The sequence below is a fragment of the Eptatretus burgeri genome, chromosome 16, assembly GCF_056783735.1.
Source record: "Eptatretus burgeri isolate ZD-2024b chromosome 16, Ebu_testis_v1, whole genome shotgun sequence".
NCBI classification, from domain to species: Eukaryota; Metazoa; Chordata; class Myxini; order Myxiniformes; family Myxinidae; genus Eptatretus; species Eptatretus burgeri.
The window spans coordinates 29,520,776-29,546,679 of record NC_140976.1 but is presented as its reverse complement, the minus strand read 5'-3'; the positions used below and the strand labels follow the sequence as shown (position 1 = coordinate 29,546,679).

Sequence of the window (25,904 nt, the reverse complement as noted above, 5' to 3'; positions counted from 1 at the left end):
AATCCATGAGCATCAGCTGAGACTGTATGGATATGTGGCTCGTTTTTCTGACACTTATCCTGCTCACCAGATTCTCTCAGCGAGGGAGCCTCGTGAGTGGAGTGGGTCAGTGGGCCGACCACGTGCATTGTGGTTGCAGCAGGTTGATCAGCATCTCAAGGAGATGGGGATGGGCCAGGTATCTGCCTGGGCATAGCCAGGCGGAGGCTCCTGGAGTACCGGCAGAAAGTGGACACAGCGATGTGCTGTTTCGGTGCACGTGCCCATACCTGACCTGACACATAAACTTGCTCTGTTATATGTAGATTATTGTTTCATGTATTCTTTTTTGGAAGTATTTATAAATTAATGGAACTATTTTTTGCTTTGTTTTTTTTTTTGGTTTAATTTTGAAAAGACATTTAAATGAGCTTTGTTTCAAGCAGAAGTGATGTGTGGCCATGGAAAACCACACTTGCATTTTCACACTGCAACCCAGCAGAGGCAGAGTGCCTTCCCAAAATGTGCAACCACTGTCCTCTTAAGGTAAATAGACCAGCATTTCTTCTGGGACTTTTAGGTTGTGTCCTAAAACCCTAACAGCACAATACAATTTGACAGCAATTTCAGGGAGATTTTGAATAAAGCAGTAGTATTTTTAATTAACAGTCCAAAGTGGGACAGACGCTCATCTCCCGATGGAGTGCGGTCATAGATCGGGTACATTAGGTGATAAAGTTGATTTTCAGTTTGATTCATTGGACAATTAGGGCCCTGTTGGGGCTGAAAGACCTGATAACAGGATTGCAGTTGAGGAGTGAAAACTGTCGGATGAGTGGGTTCTGAATTGATGAAAAACATTCCATTAATTTTTATGGTGAAAGGACCATTAAACCCTTTTTGACCCCTAAAGGGGTGTAAAAGGGTCCAAAAGGTAAAAAGGTCTAAAGGGTGTGTCGGGGTTTAAGGAATCGATAGGATCTTCGGGTTCTTCAGGGTGCATTTCAATAGTAGTTTGAGTCTATACTCTAAAGGGTCTCATGATAATCCCCCATCCAAAACACCGTCTCAGATCATCCCACATACAAAACCTTGATCTTTTCTACCCATGTTAATCACCCCACTCCCAAGCCCCCCTCCCTCCAAATTTCCAGTTTTTTCTTTCCTGAGAGTTTCCTTTTGTATCCATCTTATCCACCCCACACATCCTGCCCTTCCCCTCATTCCTCCCCACACCCATTGTTTTGTCATGTCTGCATCTATTTTGTTCTTCAACTCAGCTGTTTGTGCCCCACCCCTTTCTGTACTGTTCCTTTTGTCCTGATGTATTCAGTGTTCTCACTTTTCCATGAGCCTCGACTGTATACTAAAAATGGTCAAGGGTCTAACAAGTCGAGAGTCTAAAGTGTCTGAAGAAGTCTTAATGGTCTTAAGGTGTCTAATAGTATAAACGGTCTCTGGAGTCTAATGGTCCAAAGTCTAATGGTTCCAATAGTAGTTTGGGTTTATAGGGGTCTAAAGGGTCTTAAAAGGACTGGCCCCTCTCTGCCCCCTCACCCTGAACCCCAACTATCTGTCCTCCCCTTCCCCTTTCTTCCCTGTTCTTCAAAGCAAGAGGGTATTTATGGCATTGAGGTTAAATTAAACAAGTCTGTAGACGACGATGGTCCACGAGCGGTATTTGACGATGTAAATTGTTTCAGAAGTCAAGGATGAGACGATGTGATAATTTTTGACCAAGTTATAAAAATGATAGACATGATGTGGTACGAGTGACAGGTTATTAGCTACAAAATGTCGAAAACCCGGTTTCGTTCAACAACTTTCAAAATTTGACCTTTGCATAACCTTTAAAGGTCACAAAACAATGCTGTGGACATTAAAATAAGGAAACAGGATACGTGCTATAGCTTATTGGAGTTAGCTCGTCGAAGAAGGTCAAAAAACCCGGTTTGATTCCCACAACTTTGAAAATTTGACCTTTGTGGCCTTTAAAGGTCAAAGGTCAAGGATTATGACCTTTGGTGCAAAACTTCCTCCGGTACATTCCAGGAACAATATAACGTCATATAGGCTATATGGCATTTCGCACTCCTCAGATTATCCATACTTTGATGAAATCAGCGTAAAAACAAACTCGAAGGGGGCGCCATGGGCAAGGTATTCGATCGAGATAGAGTAAAATGGTTTCAAGACCTTAGATGGAGAATGACCTCAAGATTATGCACATGACCTCAATTGACTGAATGGAATGACCCCATTCCATTCAGTCAATTCCCTCGGAGAATATAGATTTTTTAATCTGACTACACCCTAAAAATGGCAATTTTTGGGGCGTGGCTCCGCCCACAATGGGCGTAGCATGCCCTCATCCAGGAAAACACAACTAGACATTGATATTGAACACATAACCAAGTTTCATCAACATCGGAGTCCACGGAGTTATGCTCTGGACAGACAGACACACAGACATAACGAATATAGTGGTCACTGGCTGGTGCTCGTGAACCAATTATGATTAAGGTTAAATTAATTTCAGAGGTTAAAAACGAATCATGACGAAAAATCATTTTTTGTATTTCATTCACAATCTTATGAGATGATCTCACATGCGAGATAGTGTGAACTGGTTTGCTTTCTGCATTGCTTCTTCACTGATTTTTTGACATTCCCACCTGAAGATCCCATAGCTTGGGCTCTGGTGATGTGTGACATAGCACTCTGCTTAACTTTCAGTTTTGTGTACTTTCAGTGAATGTTTTCCACTTTTCGTGATCGATGGGATGGCTCGAATGGTATCAGCACATTCGTTTGGAAGATTGTCAGCATCTTGAATCATAATTCCATGTGCTATATATATATATATCCAACTCCGGTTAGCACGTTAACCAGTTGATCAAAATTATCAGTTGGAATGGAATACTTAAGGCACATTGAGATTGTGGATGATTTGTGCTGTCAACAAACTCGAGGCTTGTTGCAGAGCAACAGCTAATACAGCTTCAATCTCAAGGGAATAACTGCAGCTCTCGGAATGGCCAAGTCTGTTGATAAGAGTTGTTCGTTCAACACTCCTGAATAAGTGACGTCATGTCATGCAGATAAGTATGTGCTTTGGTAGCTTCCACTGTCCACTGGTAGATGCCCTATAGATGTCCGAACCTATCGACAAGATTAAGCGTCTTGCTTTGATGGTCTGAGATGTTGGTCTACCAGTAAACAGATCGCTCAAAAATCTTGCAAGTTCACCTGGCCTGACATCTCGGTTGCTTGCAAGATGCTGGGCAGTGGTGGCCACGGCAGCGTGCTGGATTCCTCGAGAGCACTAAAGATTATTTTGAGCAATGTCAAAGCCACTTCTTTGATAGGGTCTGCAGTGCCAAGTTGATAAACGCACTTCACTGCAGTTCCTATGATGACTTCAGAGCTGTACACCACGTAGGTTTGAAATCTCCAACTCTAACTGGGTGAAAGTCAACTTGCTTCCATAAACATCACTACCCTGCAGTTTATCACTGAGTTTTCTTCTCCTGAAGCTTATATGTATATGTGGGAAAATTACGGTCCAGACTGGGAATCAAACCCAGGTCCTCTGGTGAACCGTACCAGTGCTCTGCCATCTGAGCTATCTGGGTGGCCCACAAGCTGCACATGCAATTCTCACACATGTAGATGCCACTCCCTGCCCCCCCCCCCCACTGCTTCCATAGGGCTCTCGCTGCTTACCATAGGAGCAGCGAGGGCCTGTACACTAGAGGGTCTTCAAGCCTGGTATTGGCTCAGTGGTTAGGGTGGTGGCTTGGGATTCTAGGGTCCTGAGTTCAAGCCCCGTCAGCCACTGAATTAATACACCAGGGGGTTGACTCAGCCTGTCATCCTTCTGAGGTCGGCGAAATGAGTACCGGTTCCAGTGTGTGTACTGGTAGAGGGGCACTAAATCAGCGACACAGTCACGCTTCAAGAAATGATAGCTACCCCGGCAGCTTAGCTTCCATATGACCACCACCAGAGGGTCTTCTGTAGTTCTTGTTTGGAAACTTTGCAGCATCCAAGCTTGATATATATAGCTTGTGGTGAAAGGTTGCGGCATCCAAGCTGTTAAATCTAAATTTGTTGAGCTCGTTTGAACTCATCCTCATTCCTCCATCAGCGTTGGTCTGCGACATATTTCCGGTGACAACTTCTGTGGAACTGTGCTTCGCAAGCAAAGAGGTCCGATCCTCTGATCCACACAAGAAGCCTTTCATCATTTTCATATCTGCTGTTTCTTTGATGGTTTCCCCTCCATCAAATTCTTTTATCTCTTTGGAAAAATCTTCTATCTCTTTGCTGATGACTCCACCCTCTATCATACCATCTGTCATCCCTCAGACCAGCAAGCAGCAGCTTCTTCGTTCTCTGCAGATCTGGGTAAAATCACAAACTGGTCCAACACATGGAACATGTCTTTCAATCCGGACAAATCTCACTCTCACTATGTCTCTCCGAAAGGACCGTTTGGAACCCCCTTCCCCCACCCAACCATCTACTCTCTCAACAATCCTCTGGAAGAAGTCCTGTCATTCAAACTTCTGGGTCTCACTATCTGCTATGATCTTTCCTGGAAAAGCCACATTTCCAACCTGGCCTTCAAAGCCAGTCACCGACTGGGAATCCTCCGTCGTGCAAAGTCCTTCCTCGGCCCACCTGAGCTCCTGACCACATACAAAGCTTTTGTCTGTAACCTGATGGATTACTGGTCTCCCCTCTGGGCTGCTGCTCTTGCCTCACCTTTCTCGGCTTCACACTGTGGAAACCAAGGCATTTCAGATCATCGGTATCTCCCGCGACGAGGCTGGGACTTTGGGCCTCTCACTCTCTCACCGCAGGCAGGTCGGTGGTCTTTGTCTTCTAGTCTCCTCTCTGGTCTCGCCCCTCCCTCCCCCCCCCAGCTCTGTCTGCGATTTGTCCCCACCATATTTCTGCAGGGCACTCAAGCTCCGCCAGCAACCCCCTTCTGGTAAAACTACCAAAATCACGAATCACTGCTCACCTTCACTCTTTCATTCCTCTTTTTTTCTCACCTTTGGAATAAACTCCCTCAGTCTGTTCAATCCCAATCTTCCCTCCAGGTCATCAAAACAGCTCTTCACCACCACCTCTTATCGTCTCCCATCCAAATCCTCGATCTTTTTCCCCCCCGTTAATCCACCCCAAACCCACCTCTTTCAAATTCCCTGATTTCCTTCCTGAAAGTCCCTGTAGTGTCCATCTTGTTTACCCCATGTTCCCCGCCCCATCGCTCTCCCTTCCACAGATTTCCTAATGTCTCTGTTCCCGACTGTTTTGTCCTTCCCACTCCCGCCCCTCTTGTCTCATGCCCCTCTTGCTGTGTGTTGTGTGTTGACTCTCACACGAGCCTCGACAAGGTATACAAAAATAAAACAATAATTTCTTGAAGTGCCTTCAGTTGTCCATACACTTTTGACCTTTGTCTTTTTAACGACCTTCTTTATTACAGAATATGCAGTCGGGCTTGACTATCTGTTTGGCTCCATCTGCTGAGGATCTCCTTGAGCCATGTGATGAGCATGATGGTTCAGGATTTGATTCAGTAAATTTGGTCAACCTGTTTAGGTTCATTGTAAAACATTGATAATGGTCTCTGGTGCAATGTTTATCCTCGTATGCAATGGGTATAAGTTCACCGGTGTCTTCCGTTATTGATGCAGAACTTGGTGGTAGCGTGAGTCATCGAAGTCGTATTTCATGCAGACGTTGTTATCATTGTCAGCATATTTTGTTTCAGAGAAGAATGTGAAATTTTCACACTTGGAAACACTGAAGTGAAGCACACAATCTTCTTTCTTTCCAGACTCGGAGTCTTCACTATCCCTGCGCTTTCTCTCATTTGTTGTCTCTGGGTGATCCATTATTCAGCTTTGGACGGTATCGGTCAACGTTATCTGTAGGAAAGAAGCATCGACACGAACGTAGTTGCCACCGCTAATAGTGACATGTCTACATTTGGTACCATGATCAATTGATCAATCATCACAATTTCAGCAACTAATGTGGCTTTATAGAGTTTGTTTGTACATTGATTGAGCATTTTCCTTCATTGTTATTGTGATTACAATACTGTGATAAGGTCATTGTTTATCGGATATGCATAATATTTACATCGTTGAACAGGGAAGTTGATGACTGTTCCAATAATTATATAGAACATTGGAACAGAACATTCAAAATGGGATGGGGACTGTCTGTTGGGCAACTAAACACACACCATTAAGTTTCAACATGATTTTGGGTTAAATAAAAAAATAGGAGTGACTGAGGGAGGGGAGGGCATATGTTGGGATTAGAGAAGGATAACGGGTGGGGGGAGGGTGAGGGCTGGGAAGGGATGGGGTGGAGGGGTTAAAAATGCTTCTCTTTTTGTATCTCTATAACGTAGATTCCCCCAATGAAACCAGGGTGAAATAGGTAAACATTAATTTGATTTCTTCATACCCCCTCCCACTTGAGCTGCCGTACCTGCCACCGTAATCATCCAAACATTTTGCAGTTCCATCTCGTTTCCAATCTTCTGAAATACTCTCACTCCTGCTCCCCTAAGCAAAATCATGCAGCGATAGATTTATGGCTATCGAACACTACTTCACTAGAGTCTGTTTAAATTGTTTTTTAAAATGTCTTATAGGTAAGGGAAGCTTACATGCCAGCCAGTGTACTTGTATTTCACAAGTACCTAGAAAGCATCTCAAAATGCAAAGCCCGTCCACGTCCAATTTGTACTCGAACAGCTAAAATAAAAAAACTAAATTTTATTCATTTGTGTTCTCCATATACTTACTCAAAATAAATGTTTGTTGAAATTTGATGACGAAAGCTTAAGTAGGAAAAGTAATGTTGTGGCCTGAACAGACAGACACACATATAACAGAAGCGATTGCAAAACTCCGTGTGCCGCTGTGTGATGGATGGGCTAACAAGAACATTGGGTGAAAATGAGTTGATTGACAAAACACCGTGTGGAATTTGAACCTGGATTCTCGGCATCAAGTGCTAATTGATCACATTGGAATGGGAAACAGGTTGAATTTCACTTGCAGTGTCTCCTTCTTTAAGGGCCCAATTTCCCACCTTATTGGTGGGGTGGTCAGCCGAGGAAGGTCCGACATTCTACCGAAGGCAGCAGGAGTTAGCATTTTTTTGTTGTTGTTGTACCGGCAATATCTTGCCTACTGTTGGTGAAAGACACCTGTGGGATCTTTCCAGTCCACCTTCAACCTTGGCTGCATGTTGTGTAAAATGGAAGATGGTTTGAATCCTCTTGCGATGAACTTTCATTCTTGCTTTTCAGATGTTTGTTCTTGAGAAGGTTGAGGGAGAGCACTGCAGCTTTCATGAGTTCACCATCACGGGCTCCACGTATGCTCCGGAAGGGGAAGTGTAAGTGCCCGGTAAAAATACCTGTTCCACAGAATTTTTTGGTTTTGATTTTGGTTACTTTTGTTCATGGGATACACAAATGTACGGTTTTAATGGAGACCCTAGTATCTGTGTCGAAGTGGCAACCCGTCGTGACCCGAGTCATAGAAACTGCTTCGGCATCACTGGTGCTCTGTATAGAGCATGGTTCATGATCTGATCCGATCCGTAGTATTGGCATCAGTAGAATTTATGCTGCAACTTTACAAATTGTGCTTTGGCAGCGTCGCTTCATCTTCATTCATTCGCAGGAACAAATGGATAAAGACGCACCCTCACAACATTCTTTGTAGGCTTTTAATAGATTTACTCTTGATGTATGTTTTGTGCCCCTATTCTTGAGGAGGGAATAGGGATGGGCCTTTCTAAAGCAAAAAACAATTGTTGCAGAACATTTGTTTTTTTTGTTTTTTTTCCATTCTCATAAACTAACTAATGTATCCAACAACTTGTCAAAAAAAAAAAATCAAAGTGGAGTACAGTAAACCCCCAAATTCCGCGTTAGGTAAAACCGCGATAGTGGAAACCAAGGGGGTTTCAGTTCCTAGCCTTTGAGGAAATATAGAGGAAGATCAACGGCAGTCAGAAATAAACACATTGCAATTGAAACAAGAAAAATGAGCAATCGGAGATTGCAGACCCTTTCCAGGACTTGTTTTGTGTGTTGTATTTTGTGTGACATTTGTGTACTGGTGTGTTACTAATTAATAAGAAACATAATTAAACTGCCACTTTATAACTGCTGGCAATAATGACTGGGTATCAAGATGTCTTGCTTTGATGCAAACCTGCTTTTATTGGACATCTGACCCTGACCCATGATGTTCTATATTATTATTCCATTGAATTTAGAATGGGATTAAAATTAATTCAATTCAAATCAAATGTAAGACCAAATAGGTACAGTCCTGCTTTGGAGTAATCAGAAGGAGCCCAAACAAGCAAAAAGCAAAGATGAAGTCATCAGGAGGAACCTGGATAGGATTTGCATTTCAGCTGCTACTCCTCTACCTTCCAACCCATCCAGGCATAGCCTAGTGAGTCTTATTCGAAAATAAATAAAAAAAAAATAACCCACATCCAAAAAAATTAAACAATTCTGGCTGCCAGACCACAATTGTTTCATTTTTTTTGACCAGAGTTGAAATTTAAAACATATTCCCCATCACTACTAGATCATAATTGTGAAGTTTCACATCGATTGATTAAGCAGTCCCAGAGAAAACATTATTTAATATTTTTCGCCAAACCATTTGACCTATCAATTATTCCTTCACAAACTTGTACACCCATGGCTTGGGGAACATTTGTGTGAAGTTTCCCCTTGATTTATCCAGCCATTCTGGAGAAGATTGTTTTTTTTTACAGGTTTCAGGGTAAATCCAATATGGCTGCCGTCACATGTGTCGTTTTGCCTCGATTTGTTCAGCCACTTCAGAGATTTTTTTTAAAACAATATGGCTGCCAAATCACGTGACCGATGACATCATCCAGTTTTTTTTTCTTCTGTGGACTATTTTAGCCCTAGATGACACTCAAAAATGTTCATACTGATCAGGTGTAGCGTTCTCCATATGCAATAATGATGTCATAATGAAGGCACCCATGACATTAAAAAAAATCACTTATTCCCCATGAGGAGTACTTGCTGTGCAGCAAGTTTCAATTTTTTCCTTGGTGTGGTCAGAGATAGAGGTCCAAAGTTTTTCCATTTTTATCAGTGTCTCGCGTTGCGAATGCTGCTCATAGAGAGCTCGGCATTGTTCTTGTTCTTCTTCTTCTTCTTGTGAAGACAAAACCCTAATCTCTCGGACTCGGCTCTTGTATATACAAGATCTGGATCTCCTTAAATACTGAGCACATGTACACATCCTCACATAGACGGTGCCTTTTGAGAGCGTCTATCATGAACTTTTAAATATATTCGGACATTTGCTTTAAAGTTTCGAAAAGTTCACGTTACTATTTAAAGATTATTCCATTTATTGTATTGTAATTTCGTAAATACATGATATATCGTAAATACGTAAATACATTATGACGGGTTTCGCTATTGGCTTAATCAAGGCACGTGACGAAATATCGGAAGTTGTTGTTTTTTTTTTAGCTGACAAAACCTTTAGGACGCTGCCCTTGGACACATTTGTCCTTGTTCCAACATGGCTGCCACACCACGTGGCCTATGATGTCCTGATTATCAACAAAACATTGTACATGAGTTGTCGCTCTGGTGGTGAAAATTTTGTCTCAATCCGACAAGTGGTTCCGGAGAAAAACACTGAAGTTCTGGGTGTACAAGCAAACAAACAAATGGACCCAAAATGCAATACCCTCTCCTCTGGCAAGGGTAATAAACATGGAAAATAAATATAAAGCATATTAACATTTAAATAAACATGTAAATACAATTAGTATGGTGTAAATTAAACAAATCCACATGCTTTTACCTTTTAAATTTATTCCAAAACAGCGAGGTGGGTGAGGGTAAACATATCACGTACTTGTTCGTACTGTACTCTGCCAAAAATAAAAAAACAAGCCTTCGCTCGAAGATGATGATGATGATTATGATTATTATGATGATGATGCTATACGGGGGAGGTGGAGGTAAGAAAGGATGTGGAAGTAGTACTTGTGATGGCTGTTGGATCATCGGGAGAACGAACAAGTGGCCTACTGCATTGCCACATGGAAGAAGGGTAAAACGATCCTTAGCCACCCTGATCCAGAGCAGATCTTTCCTACTTGGACAGGAACGTACGAGATGGCATCCTCTTACAAAATAATTACATCTCTTCGGCTTTAAAAACCTGCTCCGTTATAAATCCCTTATCTTCAATTAGTTCCACGAGCCATCTCAGGCAAAAATGCTGAAGCTAGAACCACGGTATATCAGTTATCCTCTCATATACTGTAGATGGTAGTTTCGTAATGGGAAAAGTTTCGTAATTGGAGGTAATCATTCAGCTGAAATACCGTGATTGGCTGAAATTAAATACCATGACAACTAAATTGTTACACAATAGATTGTCTGCAATTGGTCGAAACCCATGATATTTGAACCCGCGTTATTTGAGCTCTCACTCTATTTTTATTGTTATGCCCCAGCAGATAGCTTTGATTTTAGTCACTGCTTGCTTGAGAGTGCAGCTCGCTACTTACAACAACTCTGAAGACGACGATGGTTCACGAGCGGTATTTGACGATGTAGATTGTTTCAGAAGTCAAAGATGAGACAATGTGATAATGTTTGACCAAGTTATAAAAATGATCAACATGATGTGGTACGAGTGACAGGTTATTAGCTGCAAAATGTCGAAAACCCGGTTTCGTTCAACAACTTTCAAAATTTGACCTTTGCAGAACCTTAAAAGGTCACAAAACAATGTTGTGGACATTAAAATAAGGAAACAGGATACGTGCTGTAGCTTATTGGAGTAAGTTCGTTGAAGAAGGTCGAAAACCCGGTTCGATTCCCACAACTTTGAAAATTTGACCTTTGTGAACTTTAAAGGTCAAGGATTATGACCTTTGGTGCAAAACTTCTTCTGAACATTCCAGGAACAATATAATGTCATATAGGCTATATGGCATTTCGCACTCCTCGGATTATCCATACTTTGATGAAATTAGCGTAAAAACAAACTTGAAGGGGGCGCCACGGGCAAGGTGTTCGAGATGGAGCAAAATGGTTTCAAGACTTTAGGTGGGGAATGACCTCAAGATTATGCATAAAAAATATTGTCATCCCAGTTCTCAAAGTTTGGGCGGTCGTATGATTTTTATGTCAAAATTCGAAATTTTCTTAGTTCGTGACCTTGTGACCTTGACCTTAGGACGAAAATGAAAAATTGAGCTCCGTGGGGCTATGCATGTGCCTTTGGGCTAACCAAATACCGAAAGCCCTGCCATATTCGACAAACCCCCTAGGAGAAGATGCAAATTAAAATCGGCTACCCCCTAAAAACACAATTCGCAATTTTCTAAGTTCGTGACCTTGTGACCTTGACCTTGGGCCGAAAATGAAAAATCGAGCTCCGTGGGGCTATGCAGGTGCCATTGGGCCAACTAAATACCGAAACCCCAGCCAGATTCGACAAACCCCTCGGAGAAGATAATTTTTTACGTCAAAATTCGCAATTTTCTAAGTTCGTGACCTTGTGACCTTGACCTTGGGACAAAAATGAAAAATCGAGCTCTGTGGGGCTATACATGTGCCATTGGGCTAACCAAATACCAAAACCCCTGTAAGATTCGACAAACCCCCCTCGGAGAAGATGCAAATTGAAATCGGCTACCCCCTAAAAACACGTTTTTTGGGCGTGGCCCCGCCCATAATGGGTGCACCACGCCCATTCTGAGGAAAACACAATTAGATCATGATATTAACCTCCCACCAAAATTTTATCAGGATCGGATCAAACCCACCGAGCGATGCTCGGAACAGACAGGCAGAGACAGGCAGAGACAGACAACCATAACGAATATAGTGGTCACTTATTTTTTTCATGAAAATATTTTTTCGTGAACCAATTAGGCTTTCTGGGGCACATTTGTAGTGATGCATGTTCAAGCCCGTCCGTGAAATGTATTTGCCGTGAAAATGATATACACTCTCTGGAGTAGGTGGTTGAAACAAGAACTTATAAACGTAATTTTACTGCAAGTCGGTGTGAATAATAACCATTTCTTTGATTTTAAAGGAAATTCTAAAAAAAGAAGTTCGCCCTTTTTCACCAAGGTAAGGAATGAAGTGTGCTTCACTTTACCTGTTGATTACCTTGTCATTTGACAGGCTGCTGGACGACAAGATAGTGCAGTGTGGAAAGTATGACGGTTTGGTGGAACTGGCCACCATCTGTGCACTTTGCAATGACTCGTCACTAGACTACAATGAGGTCTGTCACACGGTGTTCTCCTTTATTATATCCCCACGCTTTTTGAAAAAAAAGGGGGGGATTATTGAAATCGGCCCTGTCTGTTACGCTGTCTCCCCTCCAAAACGGTTGTGTAGAAATTCACCAAACTTTGTAGTTGTGATCACCACCTGGCAAGAAGGTGCGAGAGCAGTATCATTTTTGGCCCTGCCCCTTGGGGCAGGGTCAAAAGCTCAAATACGAAAAAATGCAATTCCGGGCATATTTTAATATATTTTTTTTAAATGAAACTTTGTATATGTAAATAGCATTGTGGGATGCATGAAATATTTAACGATTCTTTTGGATTTGAACCCAGGTTCCTACTTCGACAGGGTGACAATGTCGCACGGTTTCACTTTCACAGAGTACAAACCTCGTGACTCCTCGCTGATCCTTAACGGTGCACTCTTAGATTTGGGCAGCCATCGCCACAGAAGTAGCACGATTGCATGCGTCACACACAGTGAATCCAGTACTAAGTGGTCAACATTTACGCACATTTTCCCTTGCAATATTGGTCATACGACAATTGTATTACGCATGTAAAATTCACTATGTATATGTATTGGCGTGCCCTCATTTAGGAATAATTATTTAATGGTTGTTTTTTTTTTGGTCATGTCTCGATCCTTGAAGAGATTAATTTGTAAAATGGATTGTTATGTCTGTCTGTCTGTCTGTCTGTCTGTCTGTCTGTCTGTCTGTCTGTCTGTCTGTCTGTCTGTCTGTCTGTCCAGTCGTCGGTCAATCATTTGATATTTTTGCTGTTCCTCCCTTATCACCTGGCTGATTGTTTTGAAACTTGACGCATTAATACAAGACAGTAGCCCCCACAATTACCTGGGTTTCGATTTTTTGAACCCCTGAACTTCAAATCTCTACTCGTCTCTTATTTACCAACCGATTGCTCTGAAACCTTATACAGCCCTTGTACTCGATGGTCTGCACTATACAGCCCTAACAGCTCGGTTCTAGATTTTTTGATTTCGGATCGGGGGCTGCCAGTGGGGGTTACCCAAAATTTACTCCAGTCTAACGTCCGTGACATTTCACAGATTTTAAATTCAGCAGAGGTCTAAACTACAAGCTCAAGAGATGACCGTCAGCCCACTCGGGGCTCTTTATTACTCTTGTTGAGCACAAACGGATCTTGTCGAATATCGTTAAAAATATATCACTTATGTTTGACACACAAACAGTGGCACATAGATGCCCTTGGCAATGTGAGACTTGAGCTGAAATATCAACTTGAGCAATCACGATTTGTCAGGGTGTTCAATTTGGCAGGGTGTAGTTTAGGCAGAGTGATTTGGTAGGGGGCAGGATGAGGGGGGTAAGGTTATTGCTTCTTAAGCAAAAATCACTGACAAAATTGCAATAATCACAACGTGTACAACGATTGCGCCTGTAAGTTGAATTTTCATCATTGTTCACTTGAAATACAGACACTCCTCACGATGCGCACTCTCGCTTAACATATTTTTGCTGATATGCAATGAATAACGTTTTCACTATCTCCACCTCGTGTATTTCCGTTGATATGCTTCCCCCCCACCGCTGTGTCTTAAGGGGGTAGCTTATGTGTTGCGACCGACCGTGAGAATTAAAGGGGAAGCATATGTGCGCTGGATGACAGAAAGTCATTATTCCGTTGTAAAGGGGAGAGCATGAATATAATACAGTACTATAGTATTCTAAATTTACATTGATGAAATCAGTGGGGTGCCATTAAAAGGTTTCTTTATGCCTCCACCGTCGAAGTCACCAGAGACATTGTTTTCTGGTTGTCTGTCCGGCTGTCCATCTGTCCGTGCGTCTGTGATGGGTTTTTGTGACTTCAGAGCAAACGGCTGAAGGGATTCAAGTTAAACTTGGTACAAGTATGTATAATGATGTAGACATAAAACTGATGAGTTTATGGGGCCAAGAGGTCAAAGGTCATGTCAGGTAAAAATGTGATATTTGAGAACAGCTTGAAGGGATTTAAATCAAACTTGGTACAAGTATGTATAATGATGTAATAATGTTGGCGGAGGCATATCTGTCGACGTCGCGATGTCGAAGAGTACCGTTCTGGTTTATTTTCAATCTGCACATTGTTCCTGCTTATTAATCTGCACGTCGTGTTGTATCTCGACATACACTACTTTGGACGTCATCGAGTGGTATGAAGTAACTTTCGTTGAGTAATTTTCGTAAAACTTTCTCTAAACCCTACAATATGAGTGGAAAACGTCCTGTATCTACTCCAATACACACTCGTGGTTAGAGATCTTGCCACTCTACTACTTTAGCTCTCCACCCACATATCTCCAGGCCTCAACACACACACAATCTCTTCTATTATTGGTGAGTACAGTCGTGTACTCAATTATTTTTCTTCTTTTTGATGTATTTATGTTGGGTATTCATTTAATTATACATTTAATGATGCTCTGTATTGATTTGCAAACTTCTTATGTCTTTTATATTCAGTTAGTTTAGGTTTGGTCACATAAGGTGTCCGAGCATCAGCCCGCCAAGAACGCATCTTTAATTTATAACACTGTCTTATGGGAAAATCTTTTTCACTACATACATTTTCACTATGCACACTACATTCATTGAATGCATCTAGTTCGTATAGCGAGGAGTGTCGGTACTCCAAATTGTCGCTTGTTTCATGGTTCATTTGCTTACAAGCCAAAGCACAAGCAATAGGGAACTTGCCAATTTTGTTAGACCCGAGCTATGTTGTCGGATTTTTGTTTTCATAAAGTGTGTGTGTGCGTGCGTGCGTGCGTGCGTGCGTGCGCGCTGATCAAGTGATCCCTGCAGCTCTAAAGCCACAGGGGCATGGTCGTTGTAATTAGCTTTATATGCAACTGTGAGATGCCAGATCTTTTACATGGTGCTCGTGCATGTCACGCTGCACGGCAAGTCTGAACCATTCTGTAGCTTTGTCTGTATGTATTGTATTCAGGAAGGCAAAACCACCGGGAAGTGGTTCCATCGAACAATCGGGAAGAATCGGGTGGGGATACATTCCTCGACGAGGAGGCAGAATAAGATGGTTGGAGAATCATCTTGAGTGTTTGAAATAGCGGCTCGAATTACCGATGTTCACTGCAGAGGTTGCATCCCAATTTACCATTTGAAGATCCTTCACATGAATAGACTAACATCGTTTGAGACCATAGCAAAAAATATTTTTGATACCATGACAAACTTTCAGCTGTGTTGCTTTGACAAGGAAAGAGAACACACCGGTGATTGTAGGTTATGTGTGATCACCCGTATTGCATGGTGGAACATTGAGAACGTCTCTATTAACTTGTTGACCCCACGGTTATAACTTTTCAGTTGGTTGGGAGTGGTGTTCGTGTAGAACATGCTCTGCTGAAAAGCTGCATTCGTAAATACATTGCTTTATTTGTATTTAAGAACATCCACTCTGCAACATTGCACTTGTTACTGACATGTTGAATAGAGTAGGAGTGTGAATCATTTTTGGCATATTCTGTGGGAAGCCAGTCTACATCTCAATCCAGTTGAGCCCCTTTTGGAATGAGGTTCAATAATCCTCTGCATTAGTGCATTATTATTGTCTGACAAATGCATCGTGGAATCTGTTGGATTACTCCCACTTTGAACCTGGTATTAGGTGTCCAAGCAATGTCTGATTAGGGCATACTATTACTCGTACATCGTTCTCTATCCAGAGTATCAGTTCTGCTGAAGAAGTTCTGGGTGGTTGGCCGCTCAAATGCAGGATACTCAACTGAGGGTGCAGGATTTTGGAATCAAGCCAGGGTGCTGCCAAAAGCTTGTGTACTGTTTGCAAAGTACACAGTGGGATGTTCAATGTTCACCAACTAAGGCGAGCAGATGGGACGCCCAGTTTAACGCCCATCCAAGGGACGGAACACATATTGATGCTGCTCCCTGCTTGCGAAACACCGAGATGACAGTTACACAACTGGGTCGAGATTCAAACCCAGGCTAGACTGCTTAGAGGCGAGTGTGCGTACCTTGAGGCTATCCTGCCAGCCCTGTATAAGGTACGTGGGTGGATTTTATTTTATTTGACTCTTGCATTGACCACATAACCCTCTTCAAATTCTAGAGGTTTTATTTCATTATTTGTTTAACCACAAGCACTTGTACAAAATGTTATGTTGTGAACCTTTGTTCAGCAGCCATCAGAATTGCAGAGTATTTTGGATTGTGCTGTGTGATCTTTTGCAAGATTACCGTTGTTATTGTATCCATTGTCTGCAGGCAAAGGGGGTTTATGAGAAGGTGGGGGAGGCTACAGAAACAGCCCTCACTTGCTTGGTGGAAAAGATGAATGTTTTTAACACAAACGTTGGAGGCCTATCCAAGGTGGACCGTGCCATGGCATGCAATGCTGTAAGTATAGTATTAAATCATGGGAGGGAGGGGGGGGTATGGGGTTGAAAAAGAAAATATTGCTGATAAAAGGCAACATTGCCAATGTGTGCACAAGTATATATATATATATATATATATATATATATATATATATATATATATATATATATATATATATATATATATATATATATATATATATATATATATATATATATATATATATATATATATATATATATATATATATATTGTTACGTTTTAGGGCGGGGGTATGCATTCAAAGGGTAATTAGGATGTTTAATTAGGTATGCCATGCTGTTCGAGTTTACCAGGATCTCGATGTAATAAGTAGTAATTCAGTGGTGATAAGTTGTCTAGTAAATGTTCATTTCTTCAAGGGGGGAAATGATAATTGTCACGTAATTAGATAAGGACACGGGATAGGGTAAGTGTGTCTGCGTAAACCCCTTTTTGAGATTCTCTGGAGACTGGCCGTGACGTCACAGGACAGTGCAGCGGATGGCTCCGCCCCGTGATCACGATTGGCGGAAGGCGATGGCGGTGGGCCAATAAACGGCTCGATTGGAAGTGACGAGGACCAAGGATAAAAAGGTTCTGTTCGGGATCGAAAAGGAAGAGGAAGAAGATTACAACCAAAAAGATCGTGTTTTTTTTGGTGGGGAGGCTGTTGCGCGGGGAGCATCCTTGTTGTTGTGCTGATTCGATCGTGTTCTTGATCGTGTCTTGGAGCCTTGCTGGGCCTCGTGCCTCGCCTTGGTTGGCTCTGGGGTTCTGCTGACTCTGAGTGCGGGGTCGGGCGGCGGGCGGACCTGCCTCCCTCTCCTGCTCGCGGCTTGGCGCTGGAGCTGGTTCCCTGGCGGCTGTGGGCGGACTTGGGCCAGGACCAGGAGGTCAACAGCACCGCGGTTTCTCCTGCCCCCCCCTGGCGAGAGCAAGGCCGGCTCGTCCGACGCCAATCCAGGGACAGTTGCGTCCACACCACGGTCCAGCCTGACCACCAGAAATAGCTACTGTGTGTGTGTGTGTGTGTGTGTGTGTGTGTGTGTGTGTGTGTGTGTGTGTGTGTGTGTGTGTGTGTGTGTGTGTGTGTGTGTGTGTGTGTGTGTGCTTGGCGCCTTAGAGGGATTGAGAACTGTATATTCATTGGAATTGTCTGTGTTTTTCCCCACGCCCGATCCCACACCATCCCGTCGAATCGCCCCGGATCCCTCTTCTTGCCGAGTCTTGTTATTTCTGGTAATAATAAAAACGAATAAACATCATCAACTCAGTGAAAAGTGACTCGTGCCACCTTCCTCGTCCCGTTTGCGGAAGAGCGATTAGAACCGCCATGTTTGGGTTATAAATAAATAAACCGCCTCCATCGTTTCGCTCATTCTACGTTGGCGGGACTGTTCAAGTCCCGTGGACGTCACATTGGTGTCAGGGTGTTGGATGTTCGAACCCCTCTAAATTATATACCAGGATTAAAATCTCGCCACGAATTGGAATCTAAAATCACTACAGAAAAGCGCGCGAGCGCGGGAAAATTTTGGCGGGATTTTTCAAATTTAAATTAATTGGCGGCAAACGGGACTTCTGCACCGTGGCGGATGTGCAGATGATTGAGGAGGAAGGCCACGTGTCTGGCAGCGAGTCGGGGGAAGAGGGGAGAGACAGGGGTAGGGTTGGAACCTCCCCCATTCCGAGCGTGGACCGTGCTTCATTGCCCGTAACGGGGCCGGCAGCGCCGGAAACTGGCGCGATGTCGATCCAGACAATGTTGGAACGTTTAATAGGGGACATGATGGCACAAATAGCAAATCCATTCGTGGCACAGAGGGCAGAAATGACGGCACAGAGGGCAGAAATGACAGATCAATTGGGGGTAATGGGGGTACAGTTGGGTGCACGAATTGATTTAATGAGGGATGAATTGGGGGAAAAGATGGAGAAAATGAAAACTGAGATGCAGGAGTGTGTGGATGTTAAATTGGGAGAAATACAAAGCAAATTCGATGCTAGATTGGAGGAAATAAAGGTAGAAATTACATTGGAGGGGGAAAATATACGAAAAAAATTGGAAGATAAAATTGATGCAACGAACAGTCGGGTTGATAAAGTGGATGAAAGCCTGGAACGTCATCGTGCCTGTGTGGATGCTCGTATGCAGCTGCAGGTTGAAGAGTGGGGAGAGCTGAGGAAGCAAGGGATGAATTTGGCGGAGGAGGTAAAAGTATTGGAGGCTCGTTTGGACGAACAAGATAAAATTATGAGCCAAGATGAAGTCTTGGATAAAGGCCTGGTAGAGCCGTCTTTTGTAAGTAGAGTGTCCGGGTTGGTTGAGGAGCAGCTACAAACTCGCGATGGAGCCTTGGAGGAGGTTGTGCGGGCCCAGAAGATCCTGCGGGAAGAGGTGAATCGGTCCATTCAACGTTTGGAACAGGAGGCAAAATTGACCCATGAGACCCTCACCACAAAACATCTTTGGCCACAGTGGGCTCCGAAATTGGATACGCAGCCACAAGGGTGTTTGATCCCTGGGCTGGATTCGGACAAGGGAGAAACTGAGAAGCGGGCCACCGTAAAAGTGATCCCCCTGGTAAATTTCGACGGGTCAGGGAGCATTGAAGCTTTTCTGACGCAATTTGAGTGCATTTCCCGACTAAACGGGTGGAATGAGCGGGAACGTACAGGGAATTTGGTGGCAACGTTGCGGGGACCAGCCGCAGATGTGTTAAACGTGATCGCGGAGGGGATGTTGACCAGCTCCCACATTTGCAAACTGTGATCTGGTGCGGGCTCAGCTCCAGCACCGCAGATTAAAGCCGGGTGAGACAGTGCAGGAGCTGGCACAGGACATTTACCAATCAGTCAGGATCGCGTATCGGGACCTGACAGTGGAGGCGTGGGACAGACTGGCACTAGAGAAAATTTTTAGCTGCTCTTCTGGACCCTGAGGTCCGAGCGCTAGTGGAGCTACAGGATCCACCCACCGTTCACCGAGCGGCTGAGTGCGCAGCCAGGCTGGCCTCGTGGAGGCCGCTGGGTCGGGTGCCCGAGAGGCCATCGGTGACGGTCCGACAGGCGGAGATCCAGGATCAAGGAGAGGGGCTGGGAGAAATTGGCATTACCCAAATGTTTCAGGAAATTTGCCAGAAACTGTCGAGTTTGATAAAGGGTAATCCGGTAGTTAGTGCGCCAAAGTGGCGGGGTCCAGCCCAGCCAATAGAGCAATTCGATTATGGCCGAGGGGGTCCGGAACCGGAAGAGACATTTCACCGATACTCACGGGGGCCTTTTATGGGGAGTTGTTTCCGGTGCGGGCGAAGAGGACACATGCAACGATATTGCCGGTACCCGGCGATGGAGGGGCCCTCCAATAGACTTTTAGACTCGGAGAGGGTGAATCCTCCTGCTGAACCGCCAGGTCTATCCGAGATGCCCTTACCTAGGTCGAGTCCAGAGATCACTGTCGGGGGTCGGGGAAACGAGATCGGGCTGAGCATACAGGGCCATGCTTGGCTGGTGAAATTGTGGAGAAGTGCCCTCCCTTGGTGAAAATAGTGAATTGTGGGAAAATTGGTGTGGGGAATTTGCGGGTAAGGGTAAAGATAGAGGGAGAGTTTTGTGAAGCAGTGGTGGACACGGGTGCAAGTGATACCGTTATTAGCCCGCTAGTGTTGGACCAAAGTGTGGGAGGTTGGGACAAAATCGATAGACTAGCAGGACACAGTCTCCAACTTGCTACAGGAGCAACGACGCCGATAATGGGTCGTGGGGTTGTGAGGATGGAGTTGGGCAGCCGAGAGGTCGATGCGGTGGTGTGGGTGGCAGAAGTGTGTGACCGATGCCTTCTGGGGTTGAGTTTCCTTGTGGAACATGACTGCCAACTAGACCTGGGGTGGGGTCACATGTGGCTAGGGACTGAAAAGCTACGGTTGGAGGGATTGGGGGAAGTCGAGGAGGCGCAGGGGGCGCGACTGGAGATGTCGCGCACCGTGACCGTGGCCCCCAGGTCTGAGACCGTGGTGTTGGCCCGGATATCGGCAAGGACCAATCACGTGGGCCAGCTCGGGATGGTGGAGCCGTGGAGCTCGGGGGAAACTGCAGGATTGATGGTGGGTCGTACACTCGTGGATACACATCAGCCCATGGTAGTGGTTCGGTTGCTCAACCTGTCTGACAGCCCTCACACAGTGAGGGGCGGAGCTGTTATAGCAAAGGGTAGCAGTGTAGTGGAGATCACCGGAGGGGACGGAACCACAGACTCGCCAGGTCAGCCGGAGTCGGGGCAAAATTTTGGAAAAACAAATTGGCCAGAGGGAGTTGGGGACATGGTAAACCGAGCAGAACAGGGGTTAACAGTGGACCAGGTAAGGTCATTGCACAATTTGGTTGGTGCTAATTTGGATGTATTCTCTCTCTCTCTCGAGGATTTTGGACGCACGAGTCTAGTCAGGCACCAAATTGACACTGGCGAGGCTCGACCTGTTCGACAGCCTGCACGACGTCTACCTCTTGCAAAGAGGGATGAGGCTGCAAAACAGGTGGAAAAGATGAAGGAGGCTGGAATTATTGAGCCCTCGGCAAGTCCTTGGGTGTCACCCATTGTGTTGGTGAGAAAGAAGGACGGGACCATTCGGTTCTGTGTGGATTATCGCCAAGTGACGCTCAGGACTCGTATCCCCTGCCACGTATTGATGATACACTCGATGCCATTTCCGGCTCAAAATGGTTCACTACATTGGATTTGAAGAGTGGCTACTGGCAGGTGGAAATGGACCAACAAGGGAGAGAGAAAACAGCATTTACCACAGGGAAGGGCCTCTGGCAGTTTGTCGTCATGCCTTTCGGATTGTACAATGCCCCCCGCCACATTTGAACGTCTGATGGAACGCGTTTTGATTGGGCTGCCATGGCAAACATGCCTGATCTATTTAGACGACGTTCTTGTCCACGCTCCCACATTTGAGCAGGCTGCCAAAAATTTGGTGGAGGTTTTCAGGCGATTGAGGGGGGCCGGGTTAAAACTGAACCCTGGGAAATGCTAAATTTTTAGGAAAGAGGTCGTTTATCTCTGTCACGTGGTGAATGAAAGCGGTGTGGCCACAGACCCAATGAAGGCAGTGGCAGTAAAAGAGTGGCCCACCCCCAGAAATGTAAGAGAGGTCAGAGGATTTTTGGGCCTCTCTTCTTACTATAGGAAATTTGTGGAAAATTTTGCTAGTATTGCAAGACCATTGCACCAATTGACAGAGAAGGGAGCTAAATTTGTGTGGTCAGAAAACTGCACCAAAGCATTCAATCACCTAAAACAACGTCTGATGGAAGCCCCAGTTTTGGCGTATCTGGCCGAGACTGGCCAGTTCATCCTTGACACGGATGCTAGTCAGGGAGGATTGGGGGCGGTCCTGTCTCAAGTCCAACAAGGTGTCGAACGAGTGATTGCCTATTATAGTAGGGCTCTGTCAAAGCCCGAGCGAAATTATTGCGTCACTCGCAAAGAATTATTGGCCTTGCTGTCTGCAGTTGGACACTTTCATCCTTACCTGTACGGGAGGGAATTTGTGATCCGGGTTGATCATGCCTCCTTGCAATGGCTTCTTCGGTTCAAGGAGCCGGAGGGCCAAATTGCAAGGTGGCTTGAGAAACTGCAGCAGTACAATTTTGTTGTGCAACATCGGCCCGGCAAAACACATGCCAACGCAGATGCTCTCTCTCGGCGACCTTGTTTGCAGCACCAATGCAAATTTTGTGAACGTCAAGAGAATAGGGATTTGATTGGGCAGGAACAAATTGATGCATGCCTATGTGCCGCCCGAGTAACCCGTCGGACTCTGCCACAACCACCTCCTGAATTTGGTAGTGTCGATTGGAAAAAGGAACAGAAGGAGGACCCTGTTTTGGGCCACCTCTGTAATTGGCTAGAGGGTGGAAAACGGCCTGCGTGGGAAGAAATTGCTTCGCTTGGGGTGCAGGTGAAGGCGTATTGGGCACAATGGCAGATGCTCCAGCTGAAGGATGGCATTTTGTACCGGGAGTGGGAATTACCAACGAGTGGAAATATTTCCTGGTTGTTGGTGGTACCTTCGAAATTGAGAGAACAGGTGATGGGGCTTGTACATGGAACACGAACGATGGGACACTTAGGTGTAACCAAAACACTCGCAAAATTGAGGCAGAGATTCTATTGGGTGAACTCGGGCAGCGACATCCAAAAATGGGTACGTTGGTGCGACCTCTGCCGGGGGAAGAAAACACCACCATGCGCACTTAAGGCCCCCCTCCAAATTTATAATGTAGGAGCACCACTTGAGAGGGTAGCGGTTGATGTGGTCGGGCCCCTACCCACCACCCACCGAGGCAACAAGTATATTCTGGTGGCAATGGACTACTTTACCAGATGGCCAGAGGCCTATGCATTGCCCAATCAGGAAGCACGGCTGGTTGCCCAAGCACTAGTGGAGGGGTTCTTCACCCGTTTTGGAACTCCGAGGGAGCTGCACACAGACCAGGGCCGGAACTTCGAGTCCGAACTCCTACGTTCAGTTTGCGAGCTCCTCCAAATTCACAAGACTCGGACCACTCCTCTAAGGCCACAGTCGGATGGGATGGTGGAGAGGTTTAATAAAACTCTGCTTACCCAGTTAGCTCTCTTTACCTCCCAGAATCAGCAGGACTGGGACGAACATCTCCCCTTTGTCCTGATGGCATAAAGGACTGCGCAGCATGAGGCCACGCGCTGCACCCCTGCCTTGCTGATGTTTGGTCGGGAGATGCGGGTCCCTGTTGATTTGTGGCTGGGCGTGACACCTGAAACCCCAACATGGACCTTGGCGGCGGGTTATGCTTCCAAAATGCGTAAGAGCATAGAGAAAGCTCATGACTTTGCGAGGGAGCGAATAGGTTTGGCTTCCTCGCGTGCTAAATTGAGGTATGACTCTCGGACACATGCCCCCCGATTCCTCCCTGGAGACCTCATTTGGCTCTTCCGGCCACAGAGGAGGAAGGGTGTGTGCCCGAAACTCACCCCCCCCCCCCTGGAAGGGCCCCGGTGTGATACTCCGACAGGTAACCGATGTAGTTTTTAAAATCCAGATGGGCCGCCACGCACTCCCACAGATCGTCCATTGTGACCGATTGAGCTCTTACATGGGTCGGGATATTCCGGATTGGATAGAGCGTGTGAGGGGAAGATTGGCCGCTTCTGTGCTGGAGCTTGGGCCCGGGCAGCCTCCTGCCCCATGTGCTGAAGGTGGGAGTTTGTGAGTTCTGCTGGGTTTTAGAGTGACAATGGGGACAGTGGGTAATTGGAAACAAAGCGGGCACGAGTGGCTGTCCAATGTCTGGTGCGTGGATCGGGTGAGAAGTGCTATGTGAGTTGTTTTAAATGAAGAAGTGAAATGTATGGTGCACACATTGTTTTTTTTTATTGGGCATGGTGTGGTAACAGGGAAGGTCATGGTCGGTGAAGTGTTAGAAATGCAGGTGTCACATGTAAGGCCGATGGGGTGGGAGAGTCATGTGGGTTTTGTGGGTGGGGATGATGTGCTTGTCCACAGGGATTGCTGAAGCTCACGGTGAGCGTGAATTGCGACCCCCTTCAAGGAGATTCACCACCTGGTGGCTAATGGTGACTGTGTCTGGAGGCAACTGGGAGAGGGTCTGGTTGGGCGACCAAGGTGGGTAGGACCTTGGCGACCCAGGAAGGCCAGAGGAGCCAGTGAGACCCCTTCCAGAGTGTTGTACGGGATTAAAGCCGATGGCTACCAGGGGGGAGGGAATCAAGGGGAGCGGGGCGGAGAAGCGTCCGGGTTAGACTAAAGCTTACCTGTGGGCAAGGTTGCACCTGAGATGCCCCCATCATCTTGTGGTAACCCACCCCACGGCCATGACGGGATTCAGCCTGCATGATTAAAATGAGGACCATGACCTAGAAATGTGATGATGACCATGGTGTGAGTGTTGTGAAGATGTGTGAGTCCCACCCGATCCCGCACAACTTGACAGGTGCAGCAAGGGCATGATGTCCGCATAATTTTGGGGCAAGCAAATTTGAAAATTGGCTCCCCAGGTAACGCTGGGTCTATTCGCATCCACTGGGGGAGGCGGTCAAGTGTAAATATCCTGTGAATAGTGTCGTTAAGGCTTAGAGTAGGAATGTAAAGTATAAGTGTTGTGTTTTTGTGGAACCTTTTGTTTCCCCTCCCCAGATCACTGGAAGAGTGCTGGGCAAGAGCGATGATCCAGAAGATGGAGTGCAACTTCGCTCAGTGCTATCATGTGATTAAAAAAAAAAAACGAATGATTGTTTAGGCGAGGATAAGGCCATAAGGGGGTAGTACATTAACCAGGATAGGTAAGTTAGCTGCGACTCGCTGCCCATTGCCCCTCCTACTTTATTTCGTTAGGTTAATTAGGTGTGAGTCAGTAAGTGTTAAGGCTGGTACGGTAGCGCCTGTGATATACCTTGCAGGAGCTGCGGTACCAGAGGAGGGGGCAGTGTTACGTTTGAGGGGGGGTATGCATTCAAAGGGTAATTAGGATGTTTAATTAGGTATGCCATGCTGTTCGAGTTTACCAGGATCTCGATGTAATAAGTAGTAATTCAGTGGTGATAAGTTGTCTAGTAAATGTTCATTTCTTCAAGGGGGAAATGATAATTGTCACGTAATTAGATAGGGACACGGGTTAGAGTAAGTGTATCTGCGTAAACCCTGTGAGTATTCCCTGGAGGCTTGCCGTGACGTCACAGGACAGTGCTGCGGATGGCTCCGCCCCGTGATCACGATTGGCGGAAGGCGACGGCGGTGGGCCAATAAACGGCTCGATTGGAAGTGACGAGGACCAAGGATAAAAAGGTTCTGTTCGGGGTCGAAAAGGAAGAGGAAGATTACAACCAAAAAGATCGTGTTTTTTTTGGTGGGGAGGCTGTTGCGCGGGGAGCATCCTTGTTGTTGTGCTGATTCGATCGTGTTCTTGATCGTGTCTTGGAGCCTTGCTGGGCCTCGTGCCTCGCCTTGGTTGGCTCTGGGGTTCTGCTGACTTGGAGTGCGGGGTCGGGCGGCAGGCGGACCTGCCTCCCTCTCCTGCTCGCGGCTTGGCGCCGGAGCTGGTTCCCTGGCGGCTGTGGGCGGACTTGGGCCAGGA

General features: G+C 45.5%; 1 protein-coding gene across 2 annotated transcripts in view; it reads left to right on the top strand.

Moving 5' to 3' along the window:
- Window positions 1-25,904, top strand: part of LOC147010798 (sarcoplasmic/endoplasmic reticulum calcium ATPase 2) — a 108,876-nt gene that overhangs the window by 69,327 nt on the left and 13,645 nt on the right. For both annotated transcript variants that reach the window (XM_085858914.1, XM_085858915.1), the window contains exons 10-12: window positions 7,328-7,416; window positions 12,251-12,353; window positions 16,635-16,766. In XM_085858914.1, the coding sequence (XP_085715040.1) occupies window positions 7,328-7,416; window positions 12,251-12,353; window positions 16,635-16,766 (324 nt within the window). The remainder of the gene's footprint in view (window positions 1-7,327; window positions 7,417-12,250; window positions 12,354-16,634; window positions 16,767-25,904) is intronic.